Here is a 19908-nt window from a genome sequence, read left to right as displayed (position 1 = left end):
TGTCGACGGCCATCAAAGCGAATACTACATTGTGAAAAAGTAGCCTGGCCTCTCGGTCTCGAAGAGATTTAAGTGTGAGACGATGGCGCATATTCTAGTCTTTGGACAAACGGACTTATTTTCGATACTAAGTGACTTCAACTTGCTGAAACAGGATTCTCTCGAAAAGTTTGCTAGCCTAGGTTGGTAAGTGAGACACTTGAAACATTCTTATGTATTAAAATAAAGTTTCAGGTTTAAGCTTCGAATCCTTTAGGCTTCTCTTCCTCCATTTTAGCACATTCGATCAGATTTCTCTTACAGGAAGTCAAAGCCAGGATGCTATTTCTAAAGATATCACGTCTTAAGAAAGAGCTTCTAACAAAATTTCGCTGCTTGGTCCGCAGTTCAAGTCATTCTTCTGTCAAAAACAACACATTCTTCATTCCTAACACAGTTTTCACCATTTTTGGACACCCCTAATAGAAGTTTCAGTCCATTTGTACTCGTATATTAACATTTTTGACAGGCTAACGGTAATTCATGCTTCATGTTTTAGAATGTCATTATTTTTTTGTATGTTGTTTGTGTATACCTTCGTACAAAGGTGAGTTGTGTCCAACGTTTCAACGCTTCCACACGAGTCATGGTAAACAAAAAAATGATTTCAAGCTTGGCTAGGTGATGGTAAGGGTGGTGATTTCTATACACCTACACACACATACACAAACAGGTAATTCCGCAGTTATTTGCTAAAAAATGTGTTGACCAATGGCTTTACTCCAGCAATTCGGTGGCAATCGTAAACCTACTGGACACAAAGTCCATGTGTAATTATGTTAATGAATGATTGATTTCATGTCAGAGCGCATTCATAATCGTGCAAGAATGTTGTTTGTGTGAGTAAATCTCAACCGACGTGGAAAATTAGTATGCGCACCAATTTACTGCGGAATAGGGTTACTAATATAGTCTTTTTATGTAACCAAATTGTTGGAGAAGTTACACAGTAAAAGGCTTAAAGCTGATGAGCTTATGGAAACTTTATAAAAGAGACAGCGAAATGTTATTAAAGCTTTCTAATTGTTGGCCATAGGTCATAAAAGTAATAGTGTCTGGTAGAACGCTGAGCGCTGGCTAGACAAGGTTAGCATTACGCACGACCACTGTACATCGTCAGGGTTCGATTCATGTTCGGACCAAGGAAAGTAAACTTCTTCTAATAGCGTTTTCAACTTGGTAGGCGAAAGCAAATTCCTTGAGGTATTTTTACTTTGAAAAGATTGCTTCCAAAATCAAATCCTTAGAACCGTAATATTGCTAAGACCGCAATATTCCGAGGACAGTCAAAAGCAGCCTGGTCAAGCATCTCGCAGAAATTTCAATACGGAACGAGTTTGGATTTTCTAGTCATCGGACAAACGTAGTTATTTTCAATAGTGGTGACTTCTTCTTGCTGAACTTCTGAGAATTGTATTTATTATTTATTTTATTATATATCAGGAAATGAATGTAGGCTAATTCTAGATCTCAACTTGGAATTAGTCTTTTTCTTGATCTTAACTTGGAATTAGCATGATCTATGAGATATATTCGCACAAATTTGACTCAAATGCGATCCGTACTACCGCAAAAACCATTCGGTTTTCTTAGAAACCACTTTATAAGCAGCCTAATTAGACTCTTCTGAGATAGTATTGTTGATGCTTTCTTTGGCTGTTTTTTCTTTGGATTTGATATATTTTTGAAAAGAACCTTAAACCTGTTCTTTGAAGATTAACCTAGAGGTGGCCAATAGCAACGAAAAGGCTTCGCTAAGCATTGAATTTCGGTCTTGAGGACTATCTAACATTGAACTTACTAGTTATCTACCATTGTAGTTACTAGTTTCTCTTTCCAAACTAGTCCACCCCTCTGCTCACTACGGCACCAAGGGCATACACGCACTTACGCGTGAGGCTAAGCGCCATTCACACAAAAGGTGACGCAGAGTGTGACTTGGAAAACTTGGCATGAGAAGGCTAAAATGTTTCGACCGGCAGGTGTTTATTTATGGCCTAAAGGTGCTGTCGAACTGGGATAATGATTAAAGGGCTGTTCTAGCAGTGCAAGCGCGCACACATTATAAAACTATGAGGAACGTTAAATTACAATAAAAATGCAGTAATTTCTCCTGACCATTAACGGTAATCAATCATAGGCACACACAGCGGCACGCACATTTTCATATTCAATTTTTATTGTTGATTTGCGCTTCAATCTAAAATCAATTAAATGCAATTTTTACAACAACTCAAATTCACCAAATCGCAGGCTAATTACTTCCCCAGAGTGCGAGCGCGCCTAAGCTTGGCCAACATCTATCATAAGACCGGCAAGTGTGTACCTGTGTGGTTATAAATGCAATAGTATGTCTGTGTTTGTGCATATATGAAAGCAAATAAAGTAGAGTAACGTCATGCCGCCCTTCATATACGCGTTGTTGTACAAACACCCCCGCCCCCAAAACGCATTAGGGAAATACATGGAATTTATACATAAATTTTTGATTTGCCTGTGGTTATTGGCGCCCATAACAATCGTCGCCAACGCTGAATAATTAACGAAGTATGCATGTAAATAATTCCTTTAATATGCATACACCTACACACACATTCAGGTATATAGACATAACAACATATGCATATTTTCTAATGAAGCAAGGAAAAAACCAAATAATTTGAGGCGTTATATATATGTATATACATATAGCGCGATAAAGTATTGCTTCTCTGCGTCACGGCGGCGTTAGATTCACGCTCGCTCAACATTGACGGAGTTCCAGGTAATCCTTTATTACTTCTTAACTCTACGCTATAACTGCCGATACACTTACAAGTTGTCCCCAACCACTTCTTCAACTGAGCGTCGATGACTTGTTGACGTTCTTTTCGTCGTTATACCCATAACTCACTTGCCGTCTGTCGTCCCAAGTACCCATTCGGTATCTTACGTACATTTAGAATGTGAGTAAATTTGTTTGAAACCGTATTTGTAGCTATGTATACACACATATCCTTGTATGTATGTGGCAATTAGACCAACACATGCAAATCACAAATGTGGACAATTCATAATTATGTGGGCGTTACTTTGACAATTTCAATCAACAAACCAAACTACTGGATCTACAACAACAACAAAGCAAACATTACAATTCCATACAACACATTGTTGTTCACTGTTGTGGCAATCACTTTTATTGGTCTTCTTTTGTGGTGGCAAATAGTTAATCTAATGGTTTTCTTGCCCATCAGCCGATGCAGGCATTAATTGCTTGGGATTTTCATGGTCCCTTAAATGGCATTCTTAAATAGTCATACTCAATAATTAACTTGAACGTGGCTATGCCAATTACATTAAGACGATTTAGGAGCTTCTAACTTTGCGAAGGTCGTCACATAGCTGTTGTGGGGCATAATACCAACGGATACAGCCGAAACAAACAAAAAAGTTCGGAAGGTGTAAAACATCAAAGCCATGAGAGCCAAAATGGCTATAGACTCCAAAAAATATTGCTTGTATTCCATATATTCTAATACAAAATCATATCTTTTTGAGATTCTACTTTGCTCTAGTTATTGCTTTGGATAACTCTCAGAATAAAGTATACTTTCATAGCACAAGAGCTCAGGCGGTCTCTTACAAAGTTTGCCACATCATAGACTTTATAATATGTCAAATAATATGGAGAACAATAAAAATCGGTCAGTTTGGACGGCAGCTATATGTTACAGTAGTCCGATATCGACGTTTCCGACATATAAGGAACTTCTTGGAAGAAAAGAAAGTGTACAAAGTTTTAGATCAGTACCTCAAAAACTGCGGAAGGTGGGCATTCACTCCCATAGCCAAACGGCTATACTGCCTCTGAGCTCGCTGACTGTGAGCTGAAAACGAGTCAAGAAGTGCATGACTCCTCATTAGCGATAAGTTCAAGCTAATTCCTTACTAGATTTGTATGGGTGCCCAGTCAAAACAGAATCGCAGGAAACTGCAAAGCTGATTAGCTGGCTAAGGGGGCACCCTTTCCACAATTTCATCCAGTTATAATCGAGTCGGCTTTGTGATGTCTTCTTGTGTTCTGGCATTGCACCTTTGGACTTCCAGTGAACTAAGCACGAGCTGGTCAACAACCAGAAGTTATGCAGCTGCGAGATCCTTTTGCTTCAGAGTGAAAAGTGTAGGTCCTCCAAATACTGGCTTTTAGCAGAGTCAATCTTACCACAATTATAGGTGTTTCGACTGGAGGCTATACAGTAGGTTTATACACGGTGCGACTAAATATTTTGTCGAACACACAAAGCTGTTTGGAGCAAGGAGAGGTAGAATCATCTTGTCACTTCCTTCTCCATTGCTCTAATCATGTGTGTAATGTTAAAAGAAGCTGCTTGGTTAGGCTATTACAGCGCACAAATTTAATTCCAAGCGAAGAAGTCCCTCCAGAGTTCCATTTCAAACACGACGAAGAAAATATTCATTAATTCATTGTTTATCGTCGACAGCTTGTAACCGGCACGAGCGCTGATCTTACCGCCAGGTACTTTGCCGCAGTGCCTCACTGCTTGCCACCTGCTGTCGGCGCGCACCTCAATCGCCTCAATGATCGCCGGCCGACAGACTGGCTACAGCGCACACAAAAACAAACACAGCATGCTTAGCGACTACTTACATCCGCAAATTACTGACAACACATACATACATACACATGATTACATCGTCTGCATGCAACGTGTTTATATTTTTATGTACCATAGTTCGAACATGAGGATAAATGTGGCAGCCGTTCCGTACAAGCCACTTGTCGCCTGTTTATTTTTGGTGTGTTTGTTGTATGTTTTTGTATTTCACAAATGCATCTTTCGCTTTACTTGGCTTGTTTGTCGAAGTCCTTTTCATTTCACTTTGCTCACGCCTTCGCCTTTGTCTCCGCCACAATAATTAACAGCTGTAGGCGCGTTGCACTTGACGCGCCGTCTCGTCACATCCCTTAAATTGCATTCAATATTTTCAACAATTAGATTTTGCAGGATCGAATTAACTTCATTTTATGTATTTAAATGCTAGTTAAAGTGTATAGTGCTTACTATTTGTGGGTTAGGGAAGTTAAAGACTTACCTAAACTCGTAAAAGGTATTGAGTTTAGGGATGCCGTGTTGAGAGTATTCATAATTCAAGACAGTTAGTGTTCTTTTTCTTACGTCAGACCGTATATATAAAAATTATAGACCCTATATTATTCTTCCAAGAGGATATGGAACTCGGCTCTTTGACTGGTGCTGTTATAAACGTTTTTCAAAAATCTGATGGTGTATGGAAGCTATGTCTAAAAAATACTAAGAAAATATAGAACTTGGCTCTTCGGCTGGAACTGTTGTTACATTTTCCATTTCTAAAGAAGCTGGATCTATAAAAGACCAAGGAAACGTGGAACTCGGATCTTTGGCTCGAGCTGTTGAGGACCTTTCAACTCTCTGACGAGATAGAACGGAAAGTTATACTTACGAAGGACCAAGAAAATTGAGCATTAGGCTGTTTGGCTGGACCTGGCTATTTAAGTTCATAAAAATATAGAACCCGGCATGAGCTGCAGAGCATTTTTTCAACTCTGACAAGGGTGGGTCTATAAAAAACATAAAAATAATGAGGACGACTCTTTAACTAGAGCTGTTGAGCACCTTTTTCAACTTTCCGCCGAGGTAAGAAGAATGTGCCTAAGAAAAATCAAAAAAAAATGTAGAACTCGGCTCATCTACATGAGCTGTAGAGGACATTTTTTAACTCTTACGAGGCAAAAAAGCTTTGTTTATAAAACTACATTTATGATCCTTTGGAATCTCGGTGGACTGGTGTCTAAAGTCTGTAGCAACCTCTGAAAGCAGCTGGATCCAGAACGCGATTTTACATTTCTTACTGTGGGGTGAAAAGTCTATATGTAAGAACTTTTACTAAGATAAGTATTTGAATGGTGTAATCATCTTCTATTGCCCAGCTTTTGATAAAATTATTCGGAAGAAGGTTAACCGAAATAAATCATCGATAAATTTATAGAATTACATAAGGTTTGGAGAAAGATGTTGCTTTAGAGTTCTGAAAATGAGTTCTGAAACTATAGACAATTAAATAAACGAATACCACACGAGCGTCTTTTGATTACAAGGATATGCGACTTTTAGTTACTAAGGATTCCGATATCATCGTGAACCATAAATTCAACTCTCTGACCACTTCTTAGCCTAATATTTCTCGAGTTTCAAACATAAAATGGGAAAATCCATAACAGTTGAGAAAAAGTAACTCCATCAAAGTGACATACAGTTATTCCCGAAGAGTAGTAAGCATATCGGCATGACATAAAAAAGGAAGGGGAAGCTCGGTCAATCTTCTAGCGATATAATATAATATTAGCACTATTACAAACGCAATATCGCGCTATTTTGTTATTGTTTTATGTTTTTGGCATAGTAAAATAAAAAACTTCGTGTTAGATATGTGATATTTGCCTTTTATCAACAGAACAAAATCTTATATAATTCAGAGACCCATTGCTCACTTGCGTAAAAGAAAGCCAAAGCAATAACAGATTACATACAAATGAATTGGCTTGAATAAACGCACACACGTACACAAGGAACACAGCAAGGCACACAAACACCAAGAAAAGTGGGAAATTTATAGAAATTAAAGGCAGCGCGTTGTTGTTGGCAACGAAGTTCAAACGTTCAAATTTCGTAACACTTTTTGATGAAACAACTAATGTGACCAGCAAACGGCATGCACAGTTCGACAACTTTGTGGCAAAACTTAGGTTAGAGTTGAACCTTTGCTAGTTCCACATTTGTTGGTGGCCGGGAAAATGAATAAGCAAAAGACGCGCTGCTTGCTAACACATACACACACATATATACGTACTTACACACACGCTCACTTTATTCTTTAACAGTAGCAAGGTGTGGCGTTCATGTATGACACGATAACAACAACAACAAAATGAGTCGGTTTTTCAAAAGCAACAACAACGTACATAGCGTACACTAACAAATTATTATCAACTGTCAGATTACAGTTAGACAATGACTCTCCAGCTACACCTGTGTGGGGCAGAGGGCAGTTAATGGGAAAGTTCGCCTTAGTCCATAAATTATGGGCAATTGGCACACTTTTTCGGCCAGCAAGGAATTTCGCTTGATTCGTTTATTTTTTTTATTTAGTTAATGTTCTTTTTATTTTTACTTTTTTTTCAATTTTTCACATATGTCTTCTCTTTTACAAATTTTTTACTATTTTATTTTTACTTCTTCTTTTTTGTTTTTGCATTTGCTAAAAATATTCAGATTACTTTATTTATACACTACTTCGTGCTCTGTATCGTGCCAGTCATTATATTGCCAGCCACAACAACAGCAAATTCCTTTGGCGACACCTAACCATCGGCCACGATTTGGCGTCACATAGCAGACACGGCATGGCACGACCACTGTGAACTTGAGCAAATGCAGCGCTCAAACCGTTGACATAACGGTGTATTGATTAATCTTTGCGAAGCTAAAGCAGTTGTGGTTGAAGTTTGGCAAAAATATTGCTGTCAAAAGTTGCGGAGTGAAAATGTTGCTAAGAGCTAGTTCAGGAGACTTATATGAGTTTTATAGTAGATAGATTCTCAGCTGGGGAGCCACACTCTTGGTGCTGCTATGAAATGCAGTCACTTTCAGGGAGGTGAGCATTCACTCCGATATCAAAGCGGCAGTACCAGCGCTGACCTCGCTAACTGTCTTCTAAAAGCTGTCCAAGAAGTGTCTGCACTCACTTGAAAGAGGAACAAACTACTTCAACATCAGAAACGTTTAGAAGCCTAGTCACGGCAGAATTGCTGACAACTGCAAAGCTGGCAAGGTAGTCAGAGGGGTAACCTAGGAATGAGACCAAGTTGGATCACCATTGCCATCTTGCGTTCTAGCACTGGTCCAATGGACCTCTTTGCACGACTGAGGCTAAAACATCTCAGTTATCGTTCGGCGAACCAAAAGACATTACCGAAACTGACATAAGAGCCTTACGATCCAGTATATAAGAATATAAGAGGTTTTAGGTACCACAACGGAACGGCGTTCTAAACTGTCCAAGTGAGATCCCTCTTACAATCAGCCTCTTAACATAATCTTACAAATCTTAGTAATAGCCTGTTAATGCATCTATAACGGTATTTTAGCTTCGAAGCAGTCGAAACAAAAGTTCACACACCCTCACTCCTCCAAAGTACCGTACTTCAAACCGTTTTAAGCATGCAAAAGTTCCAAAAAAATTCTCCGACATTTCTCACATATCACTCCTGACCTTTTTTTTTATCCTCTCACGCGCACCCTCTTCCTTGCGCTGTTATAAGCGTATGCATATTTGCATATGTATGTGTACATGTGTACATGAATGCATATCGCAGCGCAACGATCACCGCGGCCTTTTTACCTGGCCTACGCGCACCTGACACAGCAAAGTAAAAAACAATAACAACAACGCAGTATTTGCATCCCTATAATATTTATTCACATGTACGTAAATATGTATTTGTGTATGGGTGTGTGAGTGCCCTGATGGGTTTATTTTTACATTGCTGCGTAAGCTTCGCAGCTGATGATGGTAATTCCAGCAATTACGCCACTACCACCAGTCAACAACAACAGCACCAACAACAACCTGCAGTGGCAGTGTTGGTATAATTGCCTGTGCTGGCACTATCAGTGCAACGACTATTTGCCACCACCACCAGCAGCGCTGGCGCTATCACCAACATCAGCAGCAACAACAACAAAAACTAAAATAAAAAAATAATAACAACAACAGCATAGCGCCGCGTTGGCAGCAGGATTGCATGTTGTCACTCGCTCATGCCACATGCCGCATGCCACATTGGCATACGTTTTCTCAACCAATATTTGTGCGATTGTTGGCGCAACCTTTGATCAAATAAATGGCGTATATATAAACATACATTGTAAATGTATGTATATGTCAATGTGTGAATGTAGCCGTGAGTGAAGTATATATGTATTTTGTTTGTTTGCCTTTGTATGTGTGTTTTATTTGTAAGCCAATGCGTTCGTTGCCCGCGTTTTTTCGTCAATTTATTTGTCTTTGCATGTGTATGCGTGTGTTTGTGTATTTTTGTATTTGTGTTGGTGCAACCCCCGCTCTTGCTGACCGCTAGCGCTTTGTTAGCCGCTAACTATAATAACATTGGCTTCTGCTTCTTCGTTTTCTTCTGCTTTTTAGCCATTACAACAACAGCGCTAACCTTAATTTACATATAGCAGCACACATTCACATGTTTAATATATGATATATGTATGTATATGTAAATATCTTTATATGTATGTGTGTGCGCGCCTTTAACGTGTTGGTTCGCTGACAGTGGCAAGGGATAGTGTGCGCACTTTTTGTTGCTGTTATTTTAATTTTTTTCTTTTTTGCTTGCTATTGTTTTTGTTTTTTTTTTTCGTTTTTGTTGTTGGTTTTATCTTTGTTGTTGTTGTTTTGCTCATTTCTTGCCATTGTTGTTGTTACTGTTGTTTTTCTCTTTGTTGCTGTTATTTCTATTTAGCTTTTTTGTTTTTCTCCTTTCTTGTTGTTGTTGTTTTTTTCCGTCTTCTTGTTGTTTTTGTTTTTCTTCATTGTAATTTTGCGCTTTTTATTCCAGTTTTTGTGCTAGCAAATAAAAATTCAGTTAGTCACTCGTCGCCAAGGATACGGTGCGTTTCGTTTCGTCGTTGTTTCTCGTCTTTGCCGTTAGCGCCAGCACTTTTCGCTATAATTTCGTGCTATTTTTGTTGTTTTTGTTATTGCGCATTTATTCGACTTTAGTTTTTCGTTTGTTGTTGTTGTATGTGAAATATTCGATTTTTCGTTCGCAAGTTGGGAAATTAGTTAGGCGCCACCAATCCGACACGCAGTCATTATTAACTTCGCGTAGTCTTAGTTACCGAAAGGCCAAATCAAAACGCCGCACATACACATACAAAATACCAACTGCTACACGAATTGCCGGTATAGGAAAATTGTACGAAAAAAAGCGAAAAAATTTGAATTACCGTTATAGGCGGCCAAAATGTAGGCATATTTCGTGGCTTTAGTGGCAGACCCAATTGATATGTATATATGTATATACAGCTACATATGAGTAGTAACGGAAGTCATAGTAGCAGCGATAAGCCAACGCCACACCCACTCATATGTCATTGCCGACAGCGCTGCTTTAAACGCTCAGTGCGAAAGCGCTGACAATAAGAAAATTGAGCGAAAAATTCAGCATTTCACCGATCCTGTTCAGGCGCAGCGGACGGCGCTGGCTGAAAGTAAGTCACAGGCCAATAGCAGCAAATCTAACATTGCGCATATACACTCTTACACTTACACACATACATAGATACACATTCACCATATACACCTAGACACCTATGTATATAGCCACCTATATACATACACATACATATACTGCTATGCATTTTGCTATAACTCCAAACGAACGTTAGCAGGGTTTTGCTGCGCTGCCACGACGTCAACGGAAATTACACACACAACAATAGCGTACTGCTGAAATAATATCAACAGCAACAAAATTACTTATAACAACAAATACTTGCAGCATTATATGATTTTTTATTTGACTGCCTTTCTTTCTTTTTCTTGTTTTTTTCTTACCTTTACACCTTGCTTCCGCGCCTGACTGCCTGCTTTCTAGCGCTAACGTTCGTCCGCTTCCGGTTAGCGGCTCAAATTCTGTTCCGATTCCTGACACAACTACAACTACACGCATATACGAGTATAGCAGCACTGTTTCATTGCCAGCGCGTTCCGTACTTGCCTAATTGGCAGTACATACTCATGCAAGCAACAACAAAATACAATACAAACAACAACAAAATACAGAACTAGGGACGAAAACGGCGGTGCGACTGCAAAGGAAGCGAAAATCCTCCCTCGTTCGCGCTGTAGTCACAGTGCTAGCAGTTAGCCAGCCAGCGAGTCGGCCTAGCCTAGCCGGGTCATGCATTTCGAATTCAGTTAGTCAGTTTAACGCATACGCTCGCAGGGCTAACATGTAGTCCTGCGCCTACAACGCAACGTTCAACGATCAACAGTTTTGTTTTAATTTTGCTTTCTTTTCGCTGTTCATGTTTTAAGTAAAATTTATTATCATTTTGTGTTATAAGCAGTGACTCTTATTTGTGGCGAAGTGGCAGTGTGAAATATTACAAGTACGCGGAGAAAACTTTTTTATTTATTTATTAAATTTGTTTTTGAAGGCGGCATACTTTTTAAATTCATACGTTATAAAATAAAAAGCTGTGGAAAAGCGCATTTTTGGGTTCATCTTAATTTTTGGGTAAGTTTCGGCATAAGAAAAATAAAATTCTAAATATGGCATTAGTTAAATATTAGTTAAGTTTTAATAAATATAGTGACATTATTAAAAAAATGAATTCTTTCACACTGTCTAACAACAGAAATCGAGTATAAAAATAATTTTAATGCGGAAAAAATTTAATAAATATTTATTTTCAGAGTTTCAATTGATTTAAAAATATTCAAAAAAAATTGTATTAATTTTAATTATTAAAAAAACAATATTTTTTATGACAAAAAAATATTCAAAACTAACTTAAAAAAAATTTTAATAAAAAATATTTTTCAAAAAATATTTCAGAACAAAAATATTCCAAAATTATTTTAATAGCAATGAAATATCCAAAACTATTTAAAAAAAAAATTTTCAGAACAAATTTCTTTTTATTAAGCATTTTCCAAAAAAATGTTCAAACATGTCTTAAAAAATAGTTTTCAAGAGAAAAATATTTAAAAAATTATTCAGAATTTTTAATAAAAAATATTAGAAAAAAAATTTTAATGACATTGAAATATTCAAAAATATGTTAAGAAAAATGTTTAATAAAAAAAATTTCAGAAAAAATACGTTTCAATATTTCAAAAAAAAATTCAATAGCAATGAAATATTCGAAACTATCTATAAAAGTCTCAATAATAAATTCGAATATTCAAAAATATGTTAAGAAAAATGTTAAAAAAAAAAATTTCACAAAAAATTCGTTTCAATATTTCAAAAAAAGTTTACTTTTTATTAAAACAAATTAAAAAAAAATTATTAAAAGAGAAATAATTAAAAATATCATAAAAAATTATAAAAATATTTAAACAAATTTTTCAGAACAAATTTCTTTCTATTAAAAATATTCAAAAATATATTATAGAAATCTCTTTTTATTAAAACATTTGCAAAAATGTTTAATAAAAAAAAAAATTAATAAATAGCAATGAATATTCAAAATTTTCGTAAATAAATTTAATAAAGAAATATTCAAAAAAATAATTCAGTAGAAATTTATTTTTATTAAATTTTTAAAATTTTTAAAAATTTTCAATAAAAGACAAATATTAAAAAATATAATAAAAAATTATAAAAATATTTAAAAATTAAATTATTCACAAATTTCTTTCTGTAAAACAAATTCCAAACATTTTTAATGAAAGCATGTCCAATAAAATATGATTTCAATTATAAAATAGATTTTCACTTATTACATCTGCAAAACTACTGCTCGATATTAAATTCGCATGCTAATTCTTGGCACTGGGAGAATTCACAGTTGACTTTTACAATACTCTGTGGTTCTTTGGGTGCCAAAGCTTAGTGTGTCGATCATACTGCAAATCTTTTGATATTATTTATATAAGTATATAGCAAAGGTACTTACGGAATTTCTCTGAAGATAAGAGCATTTTAAGTGTCTGTAAAATAAAATAACTATGATCTACATATATATTAGAGATACTGTTTATTTGAGAGATACTCAAGAAATTCCTGTCGACTGTTAAGGAAATTTTAATCATATGTAAGATAGAATAACTATGATCTACATTGAGGATACTAAGACAGTAGCCGGTTCGGTTGCTTTTAGCTTGCAATAACATAACTCGAAGCTTGTACTTCAAATGTTCATAGAATAATATCTTGTTCTATAGTAACTCTAAGTAGCTCACAGTGAATTAGTCCAAACAAACTTATATAATATTTATCTTTCAATAGCTGTCAAGAATCATTGGAATGCTGCTCAGTAGTTTAGCTATATTCTATAAAATAGAGTTGATGCTCGATCAAATAATTTTCAATCTGTATTTTTTTTACAGTTTTTACAGTATTTTTTGTGTTGTAGTCAATGGATGTAGGAGTCAAACCACCACCATTTACTGAAATGACAAAAATAGCTGTCTCTGATGGAAAGTTTTTGAACTCAAACTCGTAATCAGTACTTAAAATTGTAAACAAAAATTAGAGCTTCTAATTCATACATTCTTTAATTTGAACCACTCTCATCCCTACCAAATGTTACATACAATATTTACATTTTTACAAATCTACATACAGCAGTTTAGTTATAAAAGCGATGATTCAGCCAGAGGCAATTTTTATTGTTAGGCAACACGCGATTATATAGGCGGTCTGTGAATAGCACAAATGACAGTTGTGGCGTCTTCGATTGACAGTAATTAAACCTTTGATATACCCTTTCGTTGGTATATTTTATTGATTTGAAAATGTCTTTATTTATTTTTCACACATACATCACAATTATGGAATTTCTATTAATATTTGGCGGGTCTAACACACATTTACATATACAGGATATTAGGGTTAGGCACAAGCGCAAGTTGAAATATGAAAAAATAAATTGTAGGATGAAAATTTGTTTTTACATTTTAGAGCCAATGAATCCAACAATAAACATGTGTATGTATGTATTTTATATCATCTTCCAATATGAAATATAGAAGTTTGAATTACATACTATTTTTTCTATTTGCACTTGCTCACTATTTTTACTACCAATTACTTAACCCTAATAGCCACTTGCATTGAATGGTAACGTGCATTAACCGCAATCTATTTACACACATACGCATATATCTATATACATGTATGTTGTCAGGACATTGCTGACACAGTGCAGCCTTCATTCATTCTTTCACTGAACGGTACCCAGCAGATTTGCATATAAAATCAGCTCTGCAATGTAATTATATACCCATAATTCATATGAATGAATGTCAAATGAACAGTGTATTCAAATCGCCAGTAAATCACTCGAAATATACTGATTATACATATGCATTAACTTTCGCTGAATAATTATCACTGTTCACCTGAAATTATATGTCAATTCTCTTATTCATATGCTTTGCGTTTTATTGAAAAAATTAATTTAAATTTCTCTTAGTTGAGTGTTAATGAACAACTGTCAAGAGTTTACCATGGAGTGTCCAATAAACTCTGTCTTTACTTTGACATCTCTAAAGAGAAACGAGGCTTTAAAACGACGTTGAACTCTTAAGCTTTCAGCCTGAATAACTCTGAAAAAAGCCTCTCGAAAATACTACTCTTCGCGGTTAAGTTAGATTATACGAGTACTAACCGGCTGTCACGACATACATAGAGCTACTGATCCTTAGTAATGTCAGATGCAGGTGCTGTAAAGTTTGAGCTGAACTAATCATTATACAGTACGCCAACGCCTTTTGCGAACCTTAAGAGCGACATGATATCACAACTTTTTTGAACTTTTGAGAAATTGAGAGAATAAGAAGAGTCTCTTCGCCGAGATTTTGCTGGTATATAGGCACTAACGGTAACTTATGATTCCCCAAACACGAATTTCACCACAGCAACTACAATTACGCCATAACATTACTCTATACTTTTCTATTTTTTAAGTGCCCCTATATTAACGTTGTAATTTTGGTGTTGTTTTTGCCAGTATATATATTTTTTTGTCTCGAAAACTACCCAAACATTTTCGTAATAAAGCACTTTGATTACATGCATATAGTAATATGTATATAATAACGCGCATGCAATGGAGTGGAGTTGGTAAATGCAAAATAGGCACCAAACATATGAAAATATGTTTTACGGGCTCCGGTACGTACAAGTCACGGAAATTCCGTGCATGGCATATTTGCACGTCAGCGCAGGTGAACGCGTTTGGACTGAGACGGCTTTTCAACTACCAAATATATACCATACCCTGACATCAGCACCTTTCTGCGCCTTTCTTTACCTGAGGGTAGCTGCATACAACTTCTAACCAACGAATTCACTCTACAAAAAACATAAATAAATGTGTACAGTTATACATATACATATGTAAATTGGTATGCACAGGTGCCAGCGTTAGTTTGAGGTGGCTTTAATGTACAGGGATAATTTATTTTATCGCTGGCAACAAATCTAAATTGATCGTTAGACTACCAAAGCGACGTCAAATGCCAACGCCACTGCAACCAGCCACCACCGCATATTTTACATTTTATACAACGTTACCGTTATTCTGAGGTAACGCAGGCACATTGTATGCAATTCGTGTAACAAAACGAATTCGTAACAACAATTTTATGAGCTTTCCATTTATAATGCTTTGTTGTGGTTTTTGATTATTTGCGTTACTTTGTTTTCCAAGAAAAGCTTTCATCAATTCTATGACAAGCTTATTAAATTTGTAGAAAGAGTATGAGTAATAATAAGCGGGTTTATAAATGTATGAGTAGTGAATGTAATATGTACTAATAATGGCAAAGTGGCATGTGCAGTAAAAAAATCGGAAGTACTTTAACTTATTTCACAAGCTAACGGAGCTTTCATAAACGAAATATATGAAAGCTGACACATTTTTAATACATGAAAAATGATTGCTACTTTAAATATCCAAAAAATTTAAATATTGTATAGTTTAATTTAAAAATTTCGGGTTAATACCAAAAGAAAGCTTTCATGGTACGCGCAAAAAGCTTTCCGAAAACTTATGTGTAATTTTTAAAGATTGATAAATATCACATAGCCGAAAATTAGTTTATACAAAATGGACTGATTACAGAAATAAAACTTTCATGGTAAACGCCGAAAAAGCTTAGCCAAATCGTAGCTAAAATTCTGAAAGCTTCATAAATGGAACATATATTCGCAACCAGAATTTAGGTGGCAAAGTTTAAAAACAAATACAGAGTGGTTTAACTTTGGGCTCAAATGAGCTTTCACATTGGAAAAGCTTTCGGGACGCTTTAAATAATTCTTAATCATTCTACATGCAACTTATAACAAAAGCCAAAATCATAAGAAGCTTCCAAATTTATGCATATAAATACATATTTTACAGTTATATAACTACACAAACACATTTTCTAATTCATTCTTACTAAAATTTCCTTTTCAGGTGCTTTTTTGAGTACACTGTATCATATCTTTTCCTATGGCTGCCCAACAGAACTCCACGCTCATCTACGATAATTTGGATGAGTGTCCTTCATTGCTAAAAGAACCCGAAGAACTGAGCAGTTATAGCCCGATCTTACCTTTGAAAAATCAAAATAATGCCATTAAACAGCAATTGAAACAAGCGGATAACAACAACAATAATAATGACAATAAAAATTCAAACATTAAAGAGTTCCATAAATATCGGAAATACACGAAGGGTCGTCAGCACGGAAATTATGCAGCGAGCAGCTGCAGCACGAAGAGCAGCCGAAGTCGCACGATATCTTTGAGTGGGGTCAATAGTACTGAGGTGAGTTAGATTAAAATTGAATTGGATCTCAGTAAGATTTAAGTATGATATATTGCAGAGCTTTTTGAACTTTCTGAAAGCTTTCATAGGCACATTTTTATCTTATGCAAATACAGCATATTTTTATATCTAAATAAAATATATCTTTTTCTCTATCTTTCTCCCTCTCTCTCACGCTCCCTCTTTGACTCTCTTGTCACTCGTAGGAGCAAGGCCACAAGGAGATACCCATTTGGCTGGGCGAGGAACCACGTTACGTGTCCGGCGTAAATAAGCGCACCACCTGCAATGATATTATTAAAGCTTTGATTGATGATGAAATCCGTAATGGCGGCAATCACGATTATTTTGCCAATTGCAACAAATGTAAGTCAAGTTAATAAGAACAAAAACGCTGCTATTTGTAAGACTATAAAAGCTGGGTACACTGCCTTGTTGTTTATTTGTGTGGGTTTGTGTCAGAAATGAGAAAGCGGGGGAGCGCAGTATATTCAGAGGGCCTTATATGCCTACTCTATACTATCACTCACATTCTCTCTCTCTCTAGCATTTTTATATGCGGTGTTTAATAATAAGTATTTTAATTTCGAAATGCCAATATTTAGAATATTTACACTGATATATATTTTTAAGTATACATATGTATATACACATACTAAATACTATATACTAATTACTATTGATTGCTTGTATTTTTTGGGCCTTATTTTACCACCAACCTACAACACCTACACTTTTGGCAACACCCGGCAACTCTGGCGTGTCTTGACTCCGCGGCTACCTGCTTGTTGTTTTACTGTTATACACATCGACTATGCTTCCGGTACTTTCCGCATACTATGGACTCACTTCCGTTCGGACGGACGCGATTTGTGGGGTTGCGACTTGCTACCCCACGCCGCCTGACACCCATCTGACGCCCGCCTGACGCCCGCTATTGGCGTGCTCATTCATATATTTGTATATATATGCATGTATGTATGTGTAAACTACGTGCGAATAGCTGGCGCAGCATCGCGTGACTACAACGATTATGTTATAACGGAAAGTTGGCGCGGTATCGAGCGCAGCTACGATGGCAACATGGCAATTTTGCCCGTTTGGAAGGCCTGGAGTCGTGTGCACAATGAGGTAATTCACTTATACACCAATATTTGCGGGTTATTTTTTCGAAAAGCATATATAACAAACATGAATTTATATGCACATATATCATTTTATATATGAGCGTTGTTAGACCGCCCGCTTGTAGTTCTTCCGTGTTCTTACCTGTTCATAAACTGTGATTATATAACGCTGGCGCGCTTGAGTGGTAAAAAAATATTGGCGCCACACGCAAAACTGCGTACATAAAAGGAGTAGAAGCGTCATAAAATTAACAACAAAAACGCATCAGGCAATGCCTCGGACATTGTTAGCTTTGTTTAGGTGTTTTACCGTTAATCAATTTATTATATACGTATGTATATGTTAGATATTACGAACTGGTAAATAGACTATTTGACGTTGGAAGAATCATATTTCTTGAGCTCGCGCGAAGCCCATAGACTTAACGCCCGAGCCCATCCTAATGGGATTTGAGTAAAGTTGGCCTTTCTAGCGAGCTCATGGACTTCACAGCTTCCAAGGATTCCGTTGTGGGCACGCAACCAGACAAATATAATTTGGAAGTAGCTGGAGACCAGAGCTAGTGAGATCATTTACTCTTCACTAACTTGGAGCTCTCTGTCAGCGAGCTCAATTTTGATTATCTTCTTCTTTCAAAAAGATAATAGCCCGATCCATACAACTCAAATAAAAAAATCCATATTTCTTTCTTCGTAGATCCGGCTTAGCCTCAAGCACCACAAAGACGTCGCAGAACCAGCGCCGCCAAAACCAAGCACTAACTGGTTCCAGACTCTGCGAAAGTACTTTGCCAAACTATTGAAATTCCCAAAACGAAATAATAAAATGCTGCCACCTGCTTTAAACAAGCCACAAAATATACTTTTACCCATCAAAGAGGAAGAAAGCCCCGATGAAATCATCTTCGTTCTATTACCCGATAAGAAATATGACAATTCATCGACGTCGCCGAAAAGCAGCATTCCCTTACAATCCGCCAGCAATACACACGATCCTGTTACAAAAGCTGAGATGCTAAAAAGAAAGCTCTACAGCCTATCCGAGACGCGCGTGTCCATGCGTCGCAAACGACGCGGCAACAAAACGCCTAAGCGCAAAAATCCGCAACCGCGCGAAAAACTGCCAAATCAAATACACGAAGTGACAAATAACTGTATACGCCGACGCAAAGATGCACCCTTACGGCATTCCCTACGACACAAGTTGGCGCAGAAGACCAACGAAATCGATACGCTCTACAAACATGAATATGAGCTCACACAGCGTTTGACACACAAGTGTCAACTTCATAAGCTGCACAACGAGTTGTATGCCAAGGCGGACCAACAGCTGGAAATCTCTATTGGCCAAATACAACGCAATGTCGAGCAGTATGCCGAACAAATCATACAAACGGAGCAGGAACTGCGCGAGTTGAAGCAGGAAATCAAGCAGGACATATCGATTGTGAATAATCTCAAGCGCATGGCTTTAAGTAGTGCGGAGAGCGCCAATGATTGCGGTGTACCGCTCATGCCCAAATTGGTGGAAGAAGTACAGCATGAAGTGCAAGCGCCAAAGAGCGTTGTCAATGCGGAAATGCAATTTGTTGACAATATTTATGAGTTCTGTGACAACAATGCCAGCATGTTGGTGTAGATTTGAGCGTTTGAGAGTTGCTTAAACACCCCTTTTAAGAATCAGTTTGTAATTGTTATAAAATTTAATTTTAAGCATTATTCAAAATAAGTTGAATTTTTTCACATACTGCCAAGTTTTTTTAAGAAAATATGGTAACACCGCTTGTGCCTAAATAAAAAAAGAATGAAGAATTTTTTTACTTGCTTCTAATTACACACATTCTAAAGTAAAAGTGGCATATTTTTATTAATCATAATTTATTTTAAATAAGTTAAACTAATTTTACAAAAAAAGTGCTACTAACATGCCGACAATATTAGCATTAAGTCAAAGTATTAACAAACGAACATACTACTTGTTACTATATATATAATATAAAAATAGTTTTAAGTATTGTGAACTGATTTTGCATAAGTTAAAATAAAAGTTAATAAATAATTTATAAAAATTTTGTATGTTTCAATTAAAGCTATTTTCCCAGCATAAATTGAGTAAGGACGAATATCATCAGTTA

The 19908-nt window shown here is 36.4% G+C and overlaps 1 protein-coding gene across 2 annotated transcripts; it reads left to right on the top strand.

Annotated features, from left to right (window-relative positions):
* The first annotated feature begins 9743 nt into the window (after positions 1-9743).
* LOC105227361 (uncharacterized) lies at positions 9744-19842 on the top strand. Of its 2 annotated transcripts, XM_049457734.1 has the most exons (6): positions 9744-10364; positions 10751-11395; positions 16293-16646; positions 16853-17012; positions 17650-17777; positions 18471-19842. In XM_049457734.1, the coding sequence occupies exons 3-6, from the start codon at positions 16329-16331 to the stop codon at positions 19410-19412; spliced, it is 1548 nt and encodes a 515-aa protein (XP_049313691.1). In that variant the 5' UTR covers positions 9744-10364; positions 10751-11395; positions 16293-16328; the 3' UTR covers positions 19413-19842. The 2 variants fall into 2 exon arrangements, with proteins under 2 accessions (XP_049313691.1, XP_049313690.1); XM_049457733.1 differs by having other exon boundaries at positions 9744-11395.
* Positions 19843-19908: the final 66 nt, after the last annotated feature.

The sequence above is a fragment of the Bactrocera dorsalis genome, chromosome 5 (assembly GCF_023373825.1).
Source record: "Bactrocera dorsalis isolate Fly_Bdor chromosome 5, ASM2337382v1, whole genome shotgun sequence".
NCBI lineage: Eukaryota > Metazoa > Arthropoda > Insecta > Diptera > Tephritidae > Bactrocera > Bactrocera dorsalis.
This window is presented reverse-complemented; position numbering and strand designations above follow the sequence as displayed.

Coding starts and splice junctions, on each gene's coding strand:
- LOC105227361 (XM_049457734.1), top strand. CDS start 16,329: ATGGCTGCCCAACAGAACTCCACGCTCATCTACGATAATTTGGATGAG. Junction 16,647..16,852: donor GTGGGGTCAATAGTACTGAG/GTGAGTTAGATT, acceptor TGTCACTCGTAG/GAGCAAGGCCACAAGGAGAT. Junction 17,013..17,649: donor TTTTGCCAATTGCAACAAAT/GTAAGTCAAGTT, acceptor ACGTGCGAATAG/CTGGCGCAGCATCGCGTGAC.